General features: G+C 39.5%; 1 protein-coding gene and 1 pseudogene across 6 annotated transcripts in view; one reads left to right on the forward strand and one right to left on the reverse strand.

The window, feature by feature from the left end:
- Nucleotides 1-17,699, reverse strand: part of AP3B1 (adaptor related protein complex 3 subunit beta 1) — a 290,306-nt gene extending 272,607 nt beyond the window's left edge. For 2 of the 6 annotated variants that reach the window (XM_055299190.2, XM_055299191.2), the window contains exon 1: nt 16,300-16,605. In XM_055299190.2, coding sequence (XP_055155165.1) covers nt 16,300-16,427 — 128 coding nt within the window. In that variant the 5' untranslated portion in view covers nt 16,428-16,605. Of the gene's footprint in view, nt 1-16,299 lie in introns of all 6 variants that reach the window. The other 4 variants (XM_055299187.2, XM_063612139.1, XM_055299189.2 and 1 more) reach the window with 4 other exon arrangements.
- On the forward strand, nt 726-6,732 carry LOC129493251 (large ribosomal subunit protein eL6-like; annotated as a pseudogene).
- Nucleotides 17,700-18,278: the final 579 nt, after the last annotated feature.

Here is an 18,278-nt window from a genome sequence, read left to right on the forward strand (position 1 = left end):
GTAACATAAGTACAAGATTATACAGCATGTGAGAAATTCTAAAATCACATGCCTTTTATGTATATCATCATAAAATCAGGGAATGGCAAAGCAAGGAATTAAATTTCAATCTTGTTTTGAAATTCAACATTCTTCCTATTCACCATACTACGCTGTCAATTTCTGCTATAAAGCTGACTATATTAAGAATATATTTCAATGGCCGGGCACTGTGATTCATGCCTGCAATCCCAAGACTTTGGGATGCAGAGGCAGGAGGATCGCTTGAGCCCAGGAGTTCAAGAACAGCCTGGGCAACATAGGGAGACCTAATCTCTACAAAAGAAAAATATATTTTTTAATATAGTATATAAAATTTATATATATTATATATTAAGTCCTATATATGTATATATAGGTGTGTGTGTGTATATATATATGACTTAAAAAATATATATAGGACTTAAATATATATATATAGGACTTAAATATATATATGACATATATATATGACTTAAATATATATATATGACTTAAATATATATATCTATATTAGCCAGGCATGGTGGTGTACACCTGTGGGCCCAGCTACTCAGGAGGCTGAAGTGGGAGGATCACACCAGGAGGTTGAGGCTGCAGTGAGCCGAGATCGTGCCACTGCACTCCAGCCTGGGCGACAGAGTGAGACTCTGTCTCAAAAAAAAAAAAAAAAAAAGAATATATTTCGCTCTTTCCCATCTTGCAAGATGGCGGGTGAAGAAGTTGAGAAGATACTAAAGAGAAGAAACACGAAGCCAAGAAGGCTGATGCTGGTGGCAAGGTGAAAAAGGGTAACCTCAAGGCTAAAAAGCCCAAGAAGGGGAAGCCCCATTGCAGCCGCAACCCTGTCCTTGTCAGAGGAATTGGCAGGTATTCCCAATCTGCCATGTATTTCAGAAAGGCCATGTACAAGAGGAAGTACTTAGCCACTAAATCCAAGGTTGAAAAGAAAAAGAAGAAGGTTCTTGCAACTGTAACAAAACCAGTTGGTGGTGACAAGCACCGCGGTACCCAGGTGGTTAAACTCCGCAAAATGCCTAGATATTATCCTACTGAAGATGTGCCTCGAAGGCTGTTGAGCCACGGCAAAAAACGCTTCAGTCAGCATGTGAGAAAACTGCGAGCCAGCATCACTCCCAGGACCATTCTGATTATCCTCACTGGACACCACAGGGGCAAGAGGGTGATTTTCCTGAAGCAGCTGGCTAGTGGCTTGTTACTTGTGACTGGACCTCTGGTCCTCAATCGAGTTCCTCTACGAAGAACACACCAGAAATTTGTCATTGCCACCTCAACCAAAATCGATATCAGCAATGTAAAAATCCCAAAACATCTTACTGATGCTTACTTCAAGAAGAAGCAGCTGCGGAAGCCCAGACACCAGGAAGGTGAGATCTTCGACACAGAAAAAGAGAAATATGAGATTATGGAGCAGCGCAAGATTGATCAGAAAGCTGTGGACTCACAAATTTTACCAAAAATCAAAGCTATTCCTCAGCTCCAGGGCTACCTGCGATCTGTGTTTGCCCTGATGAATGGAATTTATCCTCACAAATTGGTGTTCTAAATGTCTTAAGAACCTAATTAAATAGATGACTACAAAAAAAAAAGAATATATTTCAAGAACTATAAACTAATACCTTATAAAAGGTATAAAATCCATAACCTGGAGTGTCATCCCCCTTCCTACTTAATCTATAATCACAAGAAGAACTTTTCTTTTAAACTCAAAATTTTTATGAAAAGAAAACTGATCAGTAGAACCATAGTAAACACTGATCCTAATTATTCTCAATGGTAGTCTAAAACATCTGTGATACACTTCTGTGTAAGTCAAAATAAATTTTATTTTCACTGACATTACTTTGACTGTATTTGGTTAACATTATCTCATGTAGATTCATCAGCTCAAAATTAATTAGTATTACAGAATAGTGTATTCCGTCCAAACAATTCATCTTTGTTGGCTCACATGGCTCACTGCTATTGGCATGCCACAGTAATAATAGGCATGGTGCCACAGTAACAGATGGGCATACACACAAACATGCCAAAGAATCCGTTTGTGCATTAAGTTTGAGTATTAGTATTAGATTTTCCTCCAAGAAATTCATGAACTATAGTAGAGGAAATATAAGTTTTCTACAACTGTGTTAATAAGATATGCCAGCTCAAAGCTAGATTAATTTTTAAATTCTTTAAAAAAACAACAACAACTTTCCAAGGCCACAGAAGGCAAGTTTTCCATCTGATGAGTTTGGACCAGCATTCTGTGTAGGGAATTCAGGAAACCAATATGCAATGTCTACCTTTGTCCCTGAAGCACTTGGAAATCTCAGTAAAAAAATTAGTTTTTAAAAAGTCACAGGGCAGTATTGCAGATGAAACAGTTCTAGACATCTGTAGCACAACAATGTGAATATAGTTAACACTACTTAATTGTACACTCAAAAATGGTTAAGATAGTAAATTTAATGTTATGTGTTTTTTACCACAATTTTTTTAAAGTCACAGGGTCCCACCAAGTTTCCTGATGAAGGCTATGTAGAACGAGAAACAGAAAAAAAGTCCTACAAATTTGTACTTGACAGGAATAGAATCTAAAAGTGCAAATCACTTAAGTTTCATGTGATTATTTTAAAGTATGCTATCACTGAAAAACAATTCTCAGCCAGGCACAGTGGCTCGCGCCTGTAATTCCAGCACTTTGGGAGTCCAAGGCAGGTGGATCACCTGAGATCAGGAGCTCGAGACTACCCTGACCAACATGGCAAAACCCTATCTCTACTAAAAGCACAAAACCAGCCGGGCATGGTAGTGCATGCCTGTAATCCCAGCCACTCGGGAAGCTGAGGCAGGAGAATCGCTTGAACGTAGGAGGCAGAGATTGCAGTGAGCCAAGATCATGCCACTGCACTCCAGCCTGGGCAACAAGACCAAAACTGTCTCAAAAAAAAAAAAAAAAAATTCTCATCTATAGTTAATTATCCCATTATAATTTATTTTTAAATGACTAACTTATTTCCACGTGTAGTTTTACATTTTTGAAACATAAACATATCCTATTGACCAAACTATATTGAAACTTTTTTTATAGGTTTGCTACATGAATGAAAAACAGTTTTACAATACTAACAATGCTAAGAAAAAAATCATTTGCAGTCACTATCATCCAAAATTATTTAAGTAATATACAAAGTATCAAAATAGATGGGACTCTGTGTGTATGTAGGAATAGGAGGGAGGAGAAAACAGGGATTTATTTAATGGGTACAGAGTTTCAGTGGTGCATACAAAAAGAGTTCTGGAGAGGGATGATGGTAACGATTGCCTAACAATATGAATATATTTAATGCCACTGAACTGTACACTCAACAATGGTTAGGTTGCTTGATACCTTGTCAAATAGGGGAAAAAATGGTTAGGATGATAAAGTTATTCAGGTGTATTTTACCATAATTCAAAGTAAAAGAGAAACTACTCTAAAAGAAAAAAAAGCTCATTAGACTCCATGTCTGCCTGTAATAACCATCCTTTCTCCTCCACCTGAAAGCCAAAGTTCTTCGGAGAAGTGATCTTCTTTTACTCACTTCTCGCCCATCCACCAATGGACTGACATCTGATTTCCACACTCAACTTCCCTTGACACTGCTGTCACCACCACCAAGGTCACCAACAACCATTTTACTTGATTCCACACCAGCAGCTGGCACTGCTGACCACTTAGCCCCTCCTCTTTTTATTTCTGTTAAAGCAAAACATACATAAGCCTGTCTTCTTTTAGGAAAAATGAGAAATAGGCTGCTTCTTCAAGAATAGCTTCAAAGCCATAGGATACAAAAGGAGACTGAAAATTGAAGAAAAAAAAAGTTTAAAACAAATACACATTTTACTCCTTTGTACTATAATCATTGTTCCCAAATCCTTCAGAATCACATAGAAGAATCAGTGCTTATTAATTTCATTTATTTTTATGTGGTGCACATTAAAGGTACTTTGTATTAAGCTGGTGCAAAAGTAACTGCAGTTTTTCCCATTAAAAGTAAATATATTTAGTTGTTTCAAACGCTTGTGAAATATAATCTGAAAAACTGAAGTTTGATGAAAATTTGAAAATTAAAAACATAAAGCAATGGTTAATGTGAAAATTAACAATAATTCTAAAATTATAATAGCTTAAAAAAAGTACATCATATTAAAAATAAAACAGGCCAGGCATGGTGGCTCATGCCTGTACTCCTAGCACTTTGGGAGGCCGAGGCAGGAGGATGGCTTGAGCCCAGGAGTTCAAGACCAGCGTGGGCAACATAGTAAGACTTTGTCTCTACCAAAAAAAAAAAAAAAAAATAGCTAGGCATGGTGATACATGTCTGCAGTCCCAGCTACTCAGGAGGCTGAGGCAGAAGGATCACTTGAGCCCAGGAGTAAGCCATGATAGGGCCACTGCACTCCAGCCTGGGGCACAGAAAGAGATTGTGTCTCTTAAAACCAAAAAGCAAAAATGAAAACAAAACTTTAACTGACTTTAATGGTGTTATAATGGTTATCATAATTACTATGTTTATTATGTACCAGGCACTATTTATATATGTTAAATCTTTTAATCCTCACAACTAGTCAATGAGTGTAGGTACATTATCATCCTCATCCCCATTTTACAGATAAGAAAACCAAGGGCAAAGAGTTGTAAAATAAACTGTCCAAGTACCATTTATTAACTCTGTGCCACATTTTCACACCCAGGAATAGTCCCAGAGTGGGTGTGTCTAACCGTCATACCACACTGTCTCAACAAACCACACAATAAACCATTTATTGGCCATCTTCCTCCTACGAAGTAGGAAGTAAGTTTCCCCTTTTCTTATACCTTAAACACAATTCAAAAACTTATACAATCAACTTTCGTGGTTTCCCCAAACTGAATTCTCCCTTCTTAGTTTTCTAAGTAAGTTCCAATTCTCCTACTCTCTTCAATGCAGACTGTACTAAGATTCCTCACTGGCCTTCTCCTCACATGCCGCACATACACTTTCCACTCAATGGCTCCAACTACAATGTCATCAACTAATGACTCCCAAATCTACATCACCAGCCCAGGTATCTGTCTTGAATACCTTATCTATCTATCTAACTGCTCAATGAATGCCTAACTATCAATTCAAATTCAGCAGATCCAAAATGGACCTCAACACTTACCCTCCTCAATCCAAACTTACAATATCCATCTGTGTTCCCAGTATCACAGGATTCTAGCATCATTCACATACTTGTCCAATCCAAAAACACTGGTGTAGCCAAGGTGATCTTTTTAAAAAATAAATCATTTTATGTTGCTCCTATACTTTAGTACTCCTTACTGTGCAAACCTTCATGATAAAATCCAAATTTCTGAGCATGGTATGCAAAACTCTTCATAATACAGACTCTGATTACCCCCTAACCATCTTTCACCAGTCAGTCCCTCATTTCCTCCCAACTATGTGCTCTTGCCATACTGAATTGTTTCTTGTTCCCTAAGAAAGCCATAAATCCTTGCCTCTAAACCAGCAGTATCCAATAGAATGTTCTGCATTATCCAATATAGTAACTGCTAGCTACATGACATACATGAAATGTGGCTAGAGTGGCTGAGAAATTAAATTTAATTAAATTAAATTTAAATAGCTACATTTGGCTAGTGGCTACTATATTGAACATTACAGCTCTAAACCTAGGTATATGTTCTTCTGTCTGCCTGGTATACACAGGTATGTGTGGAAAGTCCTCATCAGTGCTACTATCTAACATCATTAGTATTCATTCTTTTGCAAGGTTATTCTATTTATGTAGTTAATAATTAATAAGGTCCATTCTACATAAGATACTATTTAAATACTTTAGTGGAGCTAGCTACATAACCTCATTTGTATACCTTAGTTGTTTACTTTCCTAATAGCTAATAGATAGTAATTTAACCGCAGTTTGTCCTAAAAGGACTGTCATTTTAAGAAATGAGCAGGCTCCATGCATTGGTAAATGAAACAAGCAAATTATAATGTCATATTATAAAAGCATATAGCTTTGCTCTAAAAACACATGATATACACACACACATATAAATATATGCAAAAGAAAAAAGGCTAAAAGATATATACTATATTAACCAATTTCTTCTGGATGTTGAAATTAGGGTCGTTATTTTTCAGCTAACCTGTATCTGCTAAGTTTTCTAGAAGGAAAAGGGGATATCAGCAATTCTCCAGCAATTTTCCTTCTCTCTACTGCATCGTCTATTTTCTCTCGTCCATATCAGTTGGTTCTATCAGCAAACAAGATAATACAGTTTCTCCTACCTTAAGGAAAAATTCCTTGACATAACATTCCTCTCCAAGTACTGCTCCATTTCTCTGCTCTTCTATACTTAAAAATATGCTAATGGCCAGGCACGGTGGCTCAGGCCTGTAATCCCAGCACTTTGGGAGGCCGAGGCGGGCAGATCACGAGGTCAGGAGATGGAGACCATCCTGGCTAACACGGTGAAACCCCGTCTCTACTAAAAATACAAAAAAAATTAGCCAGGCGTGGTGGCGGGTGCCTGTAGTCCCAGCTACTCGGGAGGCTGAGGCAGGAGAATGGCGTGAACTCGGGAGGCGGAGCTTGCAGTAAGCAGAGATCGCGCCACTGCACTCCAGCCTGGGCGACAGAGCAAGATTCTGTCTCAAAAAAAAAAAAAAAAAAAAATACTAACTACAATTCTTCTTCTTCCTTCTCTCTTGAGCCCACTCATGAGGCTTTCAGCCCCACCAGTGCACCTAAACTGCTTGTCAAGGTCACCAAAGTCCGCCCAGTGACAAATCCAAAACTCCCTTCTCAGTAATCATCTTACTTGACCTATTTGTATTATTTGACACAATTACTCCAGGAATGTCCCAGGACTGACTGACTCTGACCTATTTCTACATTCACTTCCTCAGTGTCTCATCCAATCCCATGATACCTGATGACTCCCAAATTTATACTTCTAGCCTGACTCCTCCTCTAAGCTCCAGACTCTGATATCCAACTGCCTATTTTTAGTATCTCCACATGGATGCCTAATCGCATCTCAAACTTAACATGCACAAGCTCTTGGTCCCCTTCCCCCTTTAAAAAAAAAAAAAAAACTCCTCTTTGCACAATATTCTTCATTTTAGTTGACAGCTATTCCAGACTTTGAGCTGTGTAGGCAAAAAACTTTGTATCCACCCTTGGTATCTTTTCTCCCACACACATATCACATCCAAACTATCAGCAAATCTCATTGGCTCTACCTTTCAAATATATCCATAACTCACCCACTTCTCTCCACTACCACCAATCTAATCACCTTCTCTTGCCTGAATTACTGTAATAGTCTCCTTGCTGGTCCTTGCCTCAAATCTGCAGTCCACTCCTAGTTCAAGAGGCCAAATGTCCCTTTAAAGGGTAAACAATCATTTCACCCCTCTGCTCAAAACTCTCCAAATGGCATCCCTTCTCACTCAGAGTAAAATCAAAGACCTTACAACGATTTTACAAGGCCCTACACAATCAGGTCTCTACCTTCCACTCTGCCCCTTATCTCTCTGCCCTCATATTTTACTAATTAATTTTCCCCACATCCTTCTTGACCACATTCTCAGCCTAGGCTTTAAAAAACTTACAGAAAACCCATTCCAAGAATAAAGCCGGGTGATGCCTAGCTCTGCCAACCTGTGATTTTGGAACCACCCTACTATGGTTTCAATGTGTTCCCTCCAAAATTCAGATGTTCAAACTTAATGGCCAATTTGATGGCATTAAGAGGTGGGGCCTTTAAGATTTAGTCATGAGGGCTCCTCCCTTCACGAATGAGATTAAGGCCCTTGCAAAAGAGGCTTCACAGTCTTCCATTCTCTTGCCCTTCCACCTTCTGCCCAGTGAGGACACAGCATTACTCCCCTCTAGAGGATGCAGCAACAAAGGACCATCTTAGAAGCAAGGAGCAGCCCTCACCAGGAAACTAAACCTGCCTGTGACTCAATCTTGGGCTTCCTGGCCTCCAAAAACGTGGGAAATAAAATTCTATTCTTTAGAAAGTACCCAGTCTCAGGTTTTTTGTTATAGCAGCACAAAACAAACTGAGACAGGGCCTTATTCATTCTTCTCTCATTTGTCCAGCTACCATGCCAACTCACCCAGCTGAATTAAAGACAGTGGACTTCTAATTAGGTTGGTTCCTATCAGCAATATAAATAATCAGTCCATCAATAAACAGATATTGGCTATAAACTGTTCACTTCTGTAGATCTATTAAGTCTTTCCAGCTGATATGCTAAATAAGCCTTCTCTAAATACACGAACCAACGTTATTCATAATAATATGAAATAGAGGAAAATCATTTCCTTCTTGATTATTCTACTTTAAGCTCTTCATTTTAAATTTTGAATTTGGACTGCAGGCAATTTGTTTCTGTCAGTAGTTCATTTATATACACAAGTGCAATACTGTCAAATTATTTCACTATAATACATTTGTCATTCTATGAGCATTTATAACTTTTCATGCAGCAAAAAAGAACATTTCAACCAACCATCTGTCTGTCTTTTTCATGTGCTTTAATCATTCAGCTCTGGTAATGTTGCTCCAAATACTAAATATTTTTTTTAAATAACATAAAATCTCGCATCTTATGATTTAATGGTAAGGCTTGAAATTTAATTTTCAGATTTTTCTCCTCAAATTTTACCATATCAGTGATTTTAAAAATAACATATCCTACTGTCAAGAAAGAATATTTTCTTGAATATTTATTAAGGCAAAATGTAGAAGTCAGAACTGACTCTCCTTCAAGGAGATATGCAAGCAAAGCAAAGTAAGATGAAAGGTTTTATAATCTGTTGGAAAGTAAGACTCTGTTTACAGGCAGTATTTCATCAAATTTCTATTCATTGTAGTAAAATCTTATTTAATTTGAAATATATTTCAAGAATTAAATCATAAATGGAACCCTACTGCACCACTGAAATGACAATCCTTAATTTGAATAGTTGGCCCTTTGTAAAACTAACGGTCTTATTTTTATGAAGACAAAAACAACCAGTTCAGCTGCTAGGAATGCACTGCAGATACTAGTATACAGTTTCTTCTTTTGTTTTTAGTCACCTTGGAACAAATGCTGAAATTTAGTGAAAAATCAATAAAATACTAAAATTTCCTAATAACTTAATGTAGCCCTAGTTAAAAAAAAAAAAAAAAAGTAGGATCCAGTTTACATATATAGCAAGCAAATATGTTAACAGCTCTGGTACCAGATCTAACGACCATAAATTTCAATTAGCTAAACATAATTAACAAGACAGATCAGTTATCAAAACTGGAATTATTAGAACACAAGAGATTTAAATCTTCAGAACTTAAAGATGATCAGATGTATAACAGTAGGCTAACAAAATCATGACTGAAGCACATTTTCATAGCAGCAACCCTGAACTCCTGGGCACAAGAGAAAGGAATTCACAATGAGGAAGGAGCCCGTGCCTCTTCATGTCACGCTTATGACTCAGGGCACCAACATTTTCAATGTCTCCAACTAAAATGTCCTTAACATTTCAAAATTCCAGCATTTCCATTTTCTTCAGTAAATCACTGTTTATGCAAACAAAGGCTTATAACAATTTTCAATAGGTATGTCACACTGAAAAGCTGAATTACAAAATTTAACACTAATTGTATACTTGAATTACTGACGGTTAGTTCACATTAGCCTTATCTCTCCAAATAAAGTCTGAGTTTCTTAAAAACAAGATAAAGATCTTATAATTGTTATATATTTTTACGGTGAAATCACAGAGGAATGAACCATACATATGGAATAATCCAAGATTTGGAGGTAACGATGCCTTTGAAGACTGGGATAAAGACTAAAAATCCTGATTGTAAAGTTCATTCCATACCTACATGACAATTCCGAGTCAGTTAACCCTAACCACAGCAAAGACCCAAGCAATCCCATGGAGAAAATGGTTGTTTTGAACCTACACAAAATTAACTTCAGGGTGATGCTGTAATACAATACAATGGTGATACCAGATGAGGGTTTCCTTCTGTATAGGGTCCACTGAATCAGTCATGCTTCATTTTTTAACACTGGCTAATGAGAGAGCAAATGTTAATGGAATCTAAATCACTGAATTGAGTAAAAGGATCTGAAAATATTTTATTAAGCAAAATTATGAGCCAAACACTTTGCGAGGCACCTTCACACAAATCATAGTCTTTAACACGAGCAGAATGTGTGAACGATTTATCTATATAAATATTTAAGAAATATTCACTGAGCAACTACATAAACTGAAAATACACAATGAGATAAAGTTTAAATGAGCAATACTAGGATAAGCAAAAAGAAAGTAGAGCAAGCTCTAAACAGCTAGACTGTGAAAAAATGTTAAATGAAAAAAAACACCCAAAAATATGGTACAGACACTAGTTAAAATTATTAATTAAAAATGGACTTAAACACAAATAAGTTTAGAACCCCACAGTGAGACACAATGACTCTCTGAGGTATGTCAAATATAATGTGTTACTATTAATAAAATTGTATTTTTAATAAAGTATATTCAGTAACATCCCTTTAAGTAAATGAATCTCACTCAGCTGCATTTCTATATGCCTTCCTGAAAGATACAAAAAGTAGTGGAGATAAAGTCAGAGTTGCTATAATTGCATACAAACCACAGATACATGTAATCTTCCTACTGGACTCTCCTGAGAATCACTGATATTAAAGGTTAAGAAAGAATGTGATAGAATTTTCATGTTTGATATTATAAAGTTGACAATGAATAAAATTTAAGTTAAAAAATAAGTCAGGGCCGGGCGCGGTGGCTCACGCTTGTAATCCCAGCACTTTGGGAGGCCGAGGCGGGCGGATCACGAGGTCAGGAGATCGAGACCACGGTGAAACCCCGTCTGTAGTAAAAACACACAAAAAAATTTGCCGGGCGTGGTGGCGGGCGCCTGTAGTCCCAGCTACTCGGAGAGGCTCAGGCAGGAGAATGGCGTGAACCCAGAAGGCAGAGCTTGCAGTGAGCCGAGATCGCACCACTGCACTCCAGCCTGGGTGACAGAGCAAGACTCCGTCTCAAAATAAATAAATAAATAAATAAAAATAAGTCAGGCTTTATTGATGCAATCCAAATACACTGGGTTGTATTACTGACTACAGGAAAGCATGCAGTCCTTTGCTTGGATCTAAATTAGCTCTTTGAATCTAAGCAAGTGAAAAGCCCACCCCGATTTCAACAGGGAGTAAAAATGCTACCTTTCAACGTGTTCGGGAGGTACTGCACTGCTAAGTTACTGGCTGCTAAAGTCACCTTTCAATTGTTAAACCCAAGGGCCTCTTTTCAGCCTTCATTCTATTTGCCCTTACTCTACAACTCCTGACATAGCTGAACATTTCCTTCTTTTAATTTTCCTGTTAGCATCTTCTTTTTTAAACCTTCCTGTGGTTTCCCACCCCTCTGAGCTCAGTCTCTTTTTCTAGTTCTTCCATTCATACTTTATATCCTGGTGTCCCCTGGGTTTTGTCTAAACTGCCTTCTCGTCTAACAAGAAAAGTCTTCCCTGGGTGATTTCATCCATTCCCATGCTTTACTACCTACTATTCGTAACTGTGATGTCTAAATATCCATCTCATTTGAGTATGATTTTTCTTTTGCAAATCTTCTGGTTTCTACATACTCTGCCTAAAGAATCCATCTTTCCTCCACCTGGCAAAAACCTCAGGCTTTAAGATCTAAAGTGTCACTACCTCAGTGAAGTCTTCACCAACTTTCCCAAATAGTGTTAGTTAATATCCTAGTTTAGAAATCACTTTGAAGTACACCATCTTACGAGATCCTCACAAAAGAGGCAAGTATTATCACATCCTGTCTAGAAATGAGGAAACTGAGGCTTGAAGAGATCACCAACTTGAACAAGGAAGCACTATTACAAGTGGAAAACATCAACTTAAATCCAGGTCTTCTGACTCTGGGCCCAGTGTTTTTTAGGTTTTTTTCCTCGTTTTTATTTATAGAGACAAGGTCTCACTATGTTGCCCAGGCTAGTCTGGAACTCCTGGGTTCAAGCAATCCTCCCGCCTGGGCCTCCCAAAATGCTAAGATTACGGGCAGGGGCCACCATTCCCAGCCTCAGTGTTCTTTCTAATACACCATGATGCTCTCAAAAGAAAAGAGATTTACAGATTTAGTAGCTTTACTATTGTAATTAAGAAAAATTAATTAGTCTTGTCTGTTTCTAGAAATTAATTCCTAATTAAATGTTTAATCCAATAATAGAATTATTAAAATTATTTTCAATTATACACACACATACCTAAATTGGTTAAGATAAAAGAAGTTTGTTTTTTTTAAATGAAGAAAAATAACTTAGAAACAAACAGAAACAATAAAAGTTGAGAACATTTTTAAAAGAAGGAAGGGGCCGGGCACAGTGGTGCACGCCTGTAATTCCAGCACTTTGGGAGGATGGGGCAGGCAGATTGCTTGAGCCCAGGAGTTCAAGACTAGCCTGGGCACATTGGCAAGACCCCATCTCTACAATAAATACAAAAATTAGTTGAGCATGGTGGCATGCACCTGTAGTCCCAGCTACTTGGAAGCCTGCGGTGGGAAGGATCACTTGAGCCCAGGAGGTTGAGGCTGCAGTGAGCCATGATGGCACCACTGCACTCCAGCCTAGGCAACAGAATAAGACATGTCTCAAAAAATAAAAAATAAGAATACAAAAATAAGTTATTTACATTTTAAATAAAGAAATTAAAAATCTTGAAGCCAATAATTTAATACACAGCACTTTTTAGCCAATAAATTAGGTATAGGATCTACTTTCATAAAGCCATCTAATTCTGGTTCTGTTTGAAGGGAGGAGAGGATAAATAATACTGATAAATAAGATTAAGTTCAGAAAACAAAAATCACCAATAACACTATGACTAGGAAGTACCTAGGCATCACTGAGATGGTTAGTGAAGGATCAGAGAACACAGAGCTCTAGGCCAAGAAGCCAAAGAGCAGAACAGTAGAGGGAGTTGCAGCTGAAACATTACCATTTTGCAGCCATTGTGGAAAAGACAGGTTCAGGAGATTGATCAATGGTTGTTAAATGCAGAAGTGGTCAATTTAAAAAAGAGCAAGACATCTGCATGGTCTCAGTGTCTCCCCACAGATAATTTGAAAAAAAAAAAATAGAAATGACACAACAGAGAAACTGGACAACCCTGTGCCTAGGAAAATTAACATGAAGATGGACACTCTATGCCTCCAAATGTAATAGTTCGAGAAGCACGCATCACCTATGGTAGTATCCCGGCCAAGGATACATAACCTGAACCTAAACATGAGGAAACACCAGCAAACCCAAAAACTGATTAACATAAAATAAAATAATAGGCTTTGCAATCCTCAGATATGTCAAAGTCATGAAAGACAAAAAAGGCTAAGGAACTATTCCAGATTAAAGAAGATTAAAGAGACATGGCAACTAAATTAAATATATTATCTTGGACTGGATCCTGTACTTGAGGAAAAAAATGCTCGGGAAAAAAAAACACTTCATTGGAACAAACAATAAAATTAGACCACATACTACAGATTGTATAGACATTAAATTTCCTGAATACATCAACACTGTAGTTGCATAAGAGAATATCTTTGTTCTCAAAAATTACACACTAAGATTTTAATTGTAAAAGAACATGATGTGTACAACTGAGTCTCCAATGGTTCAGAAGACATAATAACATGAATACGTATATGTGCCTGAATATGCATGGGGAGAGTGAATGACAGAGAGAGTAAGCAAGCAATGTAGCAATTTTTTTTTAAATTGGTAAATCTGCAAAAGGGTAGCCTGTGTTATTGTTGCAACTTTTTTGTAAACTTGAAACTATGTCATCAGAGCAAACCATTAAAAACCAGAGCTGAGGAATAGGGTAAGCCTTAAGTTTTTTACATAAATTTTGTCATTAGATTTTTTTAAAAGGCAAGTAATAGTACGGTTTTATAAATGAGAAAATGTGGACTCAAGAGAGATTTAATGACCACTTCCAGAACAGGGGTCTCCTTGTTTCTGTACAATTCCATTAGATTGCAGGTCAATAGTCAAATGTTTCTAATCCCTGGAAGCTTCTCTAGCGGTACTACTTGGAGCTACTATTTAAAGTTTTAAACTTTTTGTGAGTTGTATGCACTCACTACTAAAAATGCCATACATTTCATCAAGTAGTAAGTAGCACACCTAAACGTTTGAGAGAATGGGCTCTAATATTAGAGCCCCTGAGTTGAAATTCAGGCAGTGCAATGTTCTACCTTTGTGGCCTTTTGCAAGTTAACAACCATGCTCCAATTTCCTCACGTGTAAAATGGGAGCAGAGAAGTACCTGGTAATAACCTGCAGGGTTGTTAGGAAAACTGAATGAGATAATAAATGTAAAGTGGTGTGCACAAATACTCAATAAACATCTTTCGGGGAACACAATTCAACCATGGTTATTTGCATATATTACATACCACCTCTAATCAATTAGCTACTTTTATTTTAAATCCAACCTGTTAGGTCACCTCAAGAGCACTGGTCACAGTTAAAGCCATAAGTTTTTTTTGTTTTTTTTTCCAAATCAGGTCCAAATTTGACAAAAATCTTTTTCTTTTTTTTTTTTCTTTTTTTGAGACAGAGTCTCACTCTGTCGCCCACGTTTGAGTGCTGTGGCGTGGATCTGGGCTCACTGCAGCTTCCGCCTCCCGGGTTCAAGCGATTCTCCTGCCTCAGCCTCCTGAGTAGCTGGGATTACAGGCACGAGCCACCACGCCCGGCTAATTTTTGTATTTTTAGTAGAGACGGGGTTTCACCATGTTGGCCAGGCTGGTCTCGAACTCCTGGCCTCAAGCGATCCCCCCGCCTCACCTTCCCAAAGTGCTGGGATTACAGGCGTGAGCCGCCGTGCCTGGCCCCAAATCTGACAAACATCTAAGAGAAAACATCTTAGATGTTCACAAACCAAAAAAGTAAATTAATTTGCAAAACAGATTGATGGCGATATACAGGTTAATTCAGTCTAAACATTTTGTTAATAGTAGAGGAAACAAGCTCCGTACTTGCTCTAGAACAATGGATCATCAAATGCATATAATGAAAAATGAAATCAGTTACCTTACTCTTAAACTTTTCTAACCTGGGAAAAAGGAAAAGAAAAGATAGTATCTTACATGCTATATATGAGATTTTGATCCTCAATACAGCCAAAATATAATCCCAATTTCAAGTAGTAGCACTTTCTAGACTACCCAATATTGTTAGTAACGTTTAATTTAAATTTTAATTATACCCTCTAACATATCTGCAAAGCTTCCAGCACAGCTATTCTACCTTAATTTAACATGAATTTAGCGACAATTATGTGACCATATTGCTTAGTAATGAAAGATTTAAAATAAGAGAAATGTAAAAATAATAATTCTGGTAAATGTAACCACTAACACCACCCCAATACCACCATCCCACCCCCCAAACAACTTGGGATTTCTTTCCATTTCTCGGTGATACTTTTTACAAAACTAAGTGCACCTTGTTTAACATTCGTTTTTAAAATTCACATTATTAATCTGTAAAAGTTTAGGATTTGTTCATAGTAACACTGTTTTAAAATATTTTCTATTCATATGCTTATTTTGGATTGGTGTTTTTGTCTGTAGTGCAAAGGACATAATCCAAGAACATTAACACTGGTATAAACCAGTTTGTCCATTCAAACAGCCTAAATCCACCTCTCTGCTCCTACACTCCGGGGTCACAAAATAACTTCCCACAAGTAACACTCGCACTCTCACCTTCACCAAAACACTCCTTTCGCCCTAACCAGGGAATGTATCAAAGTCTGATCCGGCGAACGGTAAATAAACTAGAAGACTATGCTCAAAATTCAGACTCCTGAGCCCAGTCCAAGTCCAATTCAATCAGTGTCCTCAGGGGTGGGATCTAAGCTCACCAAGTGGTTTCCTTTTCACTAAAGTTTGAAAACTACTAGAGACCCCTACACACATTCGCCCCAAACTCCCACAACTCCCACCACCGCCAATCAACCCCACCCACCCACCCGCGGGACACGTTACCGCCCTGCCCTGCTCAGATCTCAGGGCGACCCCGCTTCTCTCCAGGGAGCCCACCCCGGCGCCCACTCCTCCGAGTCCCCAGCTGCTCCCTCCCATCCCCGCACCCCAAACCTTTCTCCTCACTTCTTCAAATCGCTGCTAAAGAGGCCGAAGGCCCCCGAGGGGGAAATGGTTGAGGTCGCCTCCTGACCCAGCTCCGTCGCCTCCCCTCCTCCGGACTGCTCATTGTAAGAAAAACTGTTGCTGGACATTGCCGCGGTGCTGGCGGGTGCGGGGTTGGTCCTGCCGGGGGTTCTCTCCAAAAGGTTCCAGTCCAGAGGGCACGGAACAAAACTAGTTCTCGTACCGAGGAGCGCGCGCAGGCGCTTCCGGACTCGTCACGGCTCCCTGAGCCGACCTGGCAGTCCACCCCCTGCGCATGCGCAGTGTGCAGGCCGGCTGGATTCCCACCCGGGCAGTCCAGGCCTGCGCGGACTTTCCTGCTCCGGGCTTTAGAGGTAGCTGAGCGGCTACTAGCCGGGCTGCGAAAGGGGAGGGAGCGGGTGGCTAACTGCCCGGCTCCCGGCCCGTTTGAGGTGTAGTTGGAGAAAGATACCCATTGCATCCATTTTGATCCCTTAAGGAGTTTCCAGAGCCCGGACAGCTCTTTGCTATACTTCTGTAAAGCAACAGTTTTCAGATTTCTCCGGAAAACGCCATTTAGCACGCCAGATCACCTTTCCTAAACCCATCACGGTCGCTTTTCCTTTTCTTGCTTGTTTCGGCTACTCTCCTCCATCCGGCTTTGCCTTGCCTTCATATCCGCCCCAAACAACTTTTCTCCTAGACTTTAAGGAGGCCTCTCCTAACGATGGTTTGGAGGATCCGCACAGAAGCGACCATTCATCTTTGCAATGAAAATCTTGGGGGCAGACCGGGCGCGGTGGCTCACGCCAGTAATTCCGGCACTTTGGGAGGCCGAGGCGGGCGGATCACTTGAAGCCAAGAGTTCGAGACCAGCCTAAGCAACATAGCGAGACCCTTTCTCTGCAAAAAATATAAAAATTAGCCGGCGTGGTGGCGCGCGTCTGTAGTCCCAGCTACTGAGGCTGAGGTGGGAGGATCACTCGAACCCAGAAGGAGGGGGTAGCGATGAGTTGAGATCTCGCCACTGCATTCCAGCCTGGGCGACAGAGCGAGACCCTGTCTCAAAAAAAAAATGAAAAAGAAAAGGAAACATCTTGGGGCCACCAGTTCCCGTTTGGAGCTGAAGTGGTGCGTCCTATTGGCGTCTAGCTACCAAAAATAAAATGGACCACCTCACGCGCCAGTCGTGTCACTCACTAATATGCACTAGGGAGCCTAGGCGGGATGCTTGCCTGGCCCCGGAGTAGCTCTCTCCGGGTGCTGGCACCCGAGAAAACCTCTTTCCCGGGGTGCCTTCCCCCAGCCCGCCTTCTCGGCTGGGTTTCAGCGCCTTCTCTCTCTTCTCCCCAGTGCCTCCGGTCCAGGCAGACATTAACACCCAAAGCCCTGGCGGCCAGGTACTGAAATTGTCAAGGGATTCTACCAGGTAGAACGCGAACCTGGAGGCGTTTTTTTTTTTAGATGAGTTTTGCTCTTGTTGCCCAGGCTGGAGTATAATGGCGTGATCTCGGCTCACTGAAACCTCCGACTCCTGGGATCAAGCGATTCTCATGCCTCAGCCTCCCAAGTAGCTGGGATTACAGGCATGCGCTACCACGCCCAGCTAATTTTATATTTTTAGTAGAGATGGAGTTTCACCATAATAGTCAGGCTGGTCTCGAACTTCTGACTTCAAGCGATCCACCCGCCTCGGCCTCCCAAAGTGCTGGGATTACAGACGTAAGCCACCGCACCCAGCCCCAAATAGGAAGTTTTCGAGACAAAAAGTGATACTAGTCATAATTTTACTGGACAAATACATGTAAACCAGGACTCTGCCAGGGAAATAGGCGTATATGGTTACCCTAAATGTTACAGATTTAAAGTACACATCAAATGGCTATTTGAATTTTTCTTCTATTAATTATGCACATTTGTCACTTGCTTATTTTTAAGTGGATCTTTTATCTTATTGATTTGTAGGCATACTTTATAGA

The sequence above is a fragment of the Symphalangus syndactylus genome, chromosome 11 (genome assembly GCF_028878055.3).
Source record: "Symphalangus syndactylus isolate Jambi chromosome 11, NHGRI_mSymSyn1-v2.1_pri, whole genome shotgun sequence".
NCBI classification, from domain to species: domain Eukaryota; kingdom Metazoa; phylum Chordata; class Mammalia; order Primates; family Hylobatidae; genus Symphalangus; species Symphalangus syndactylus.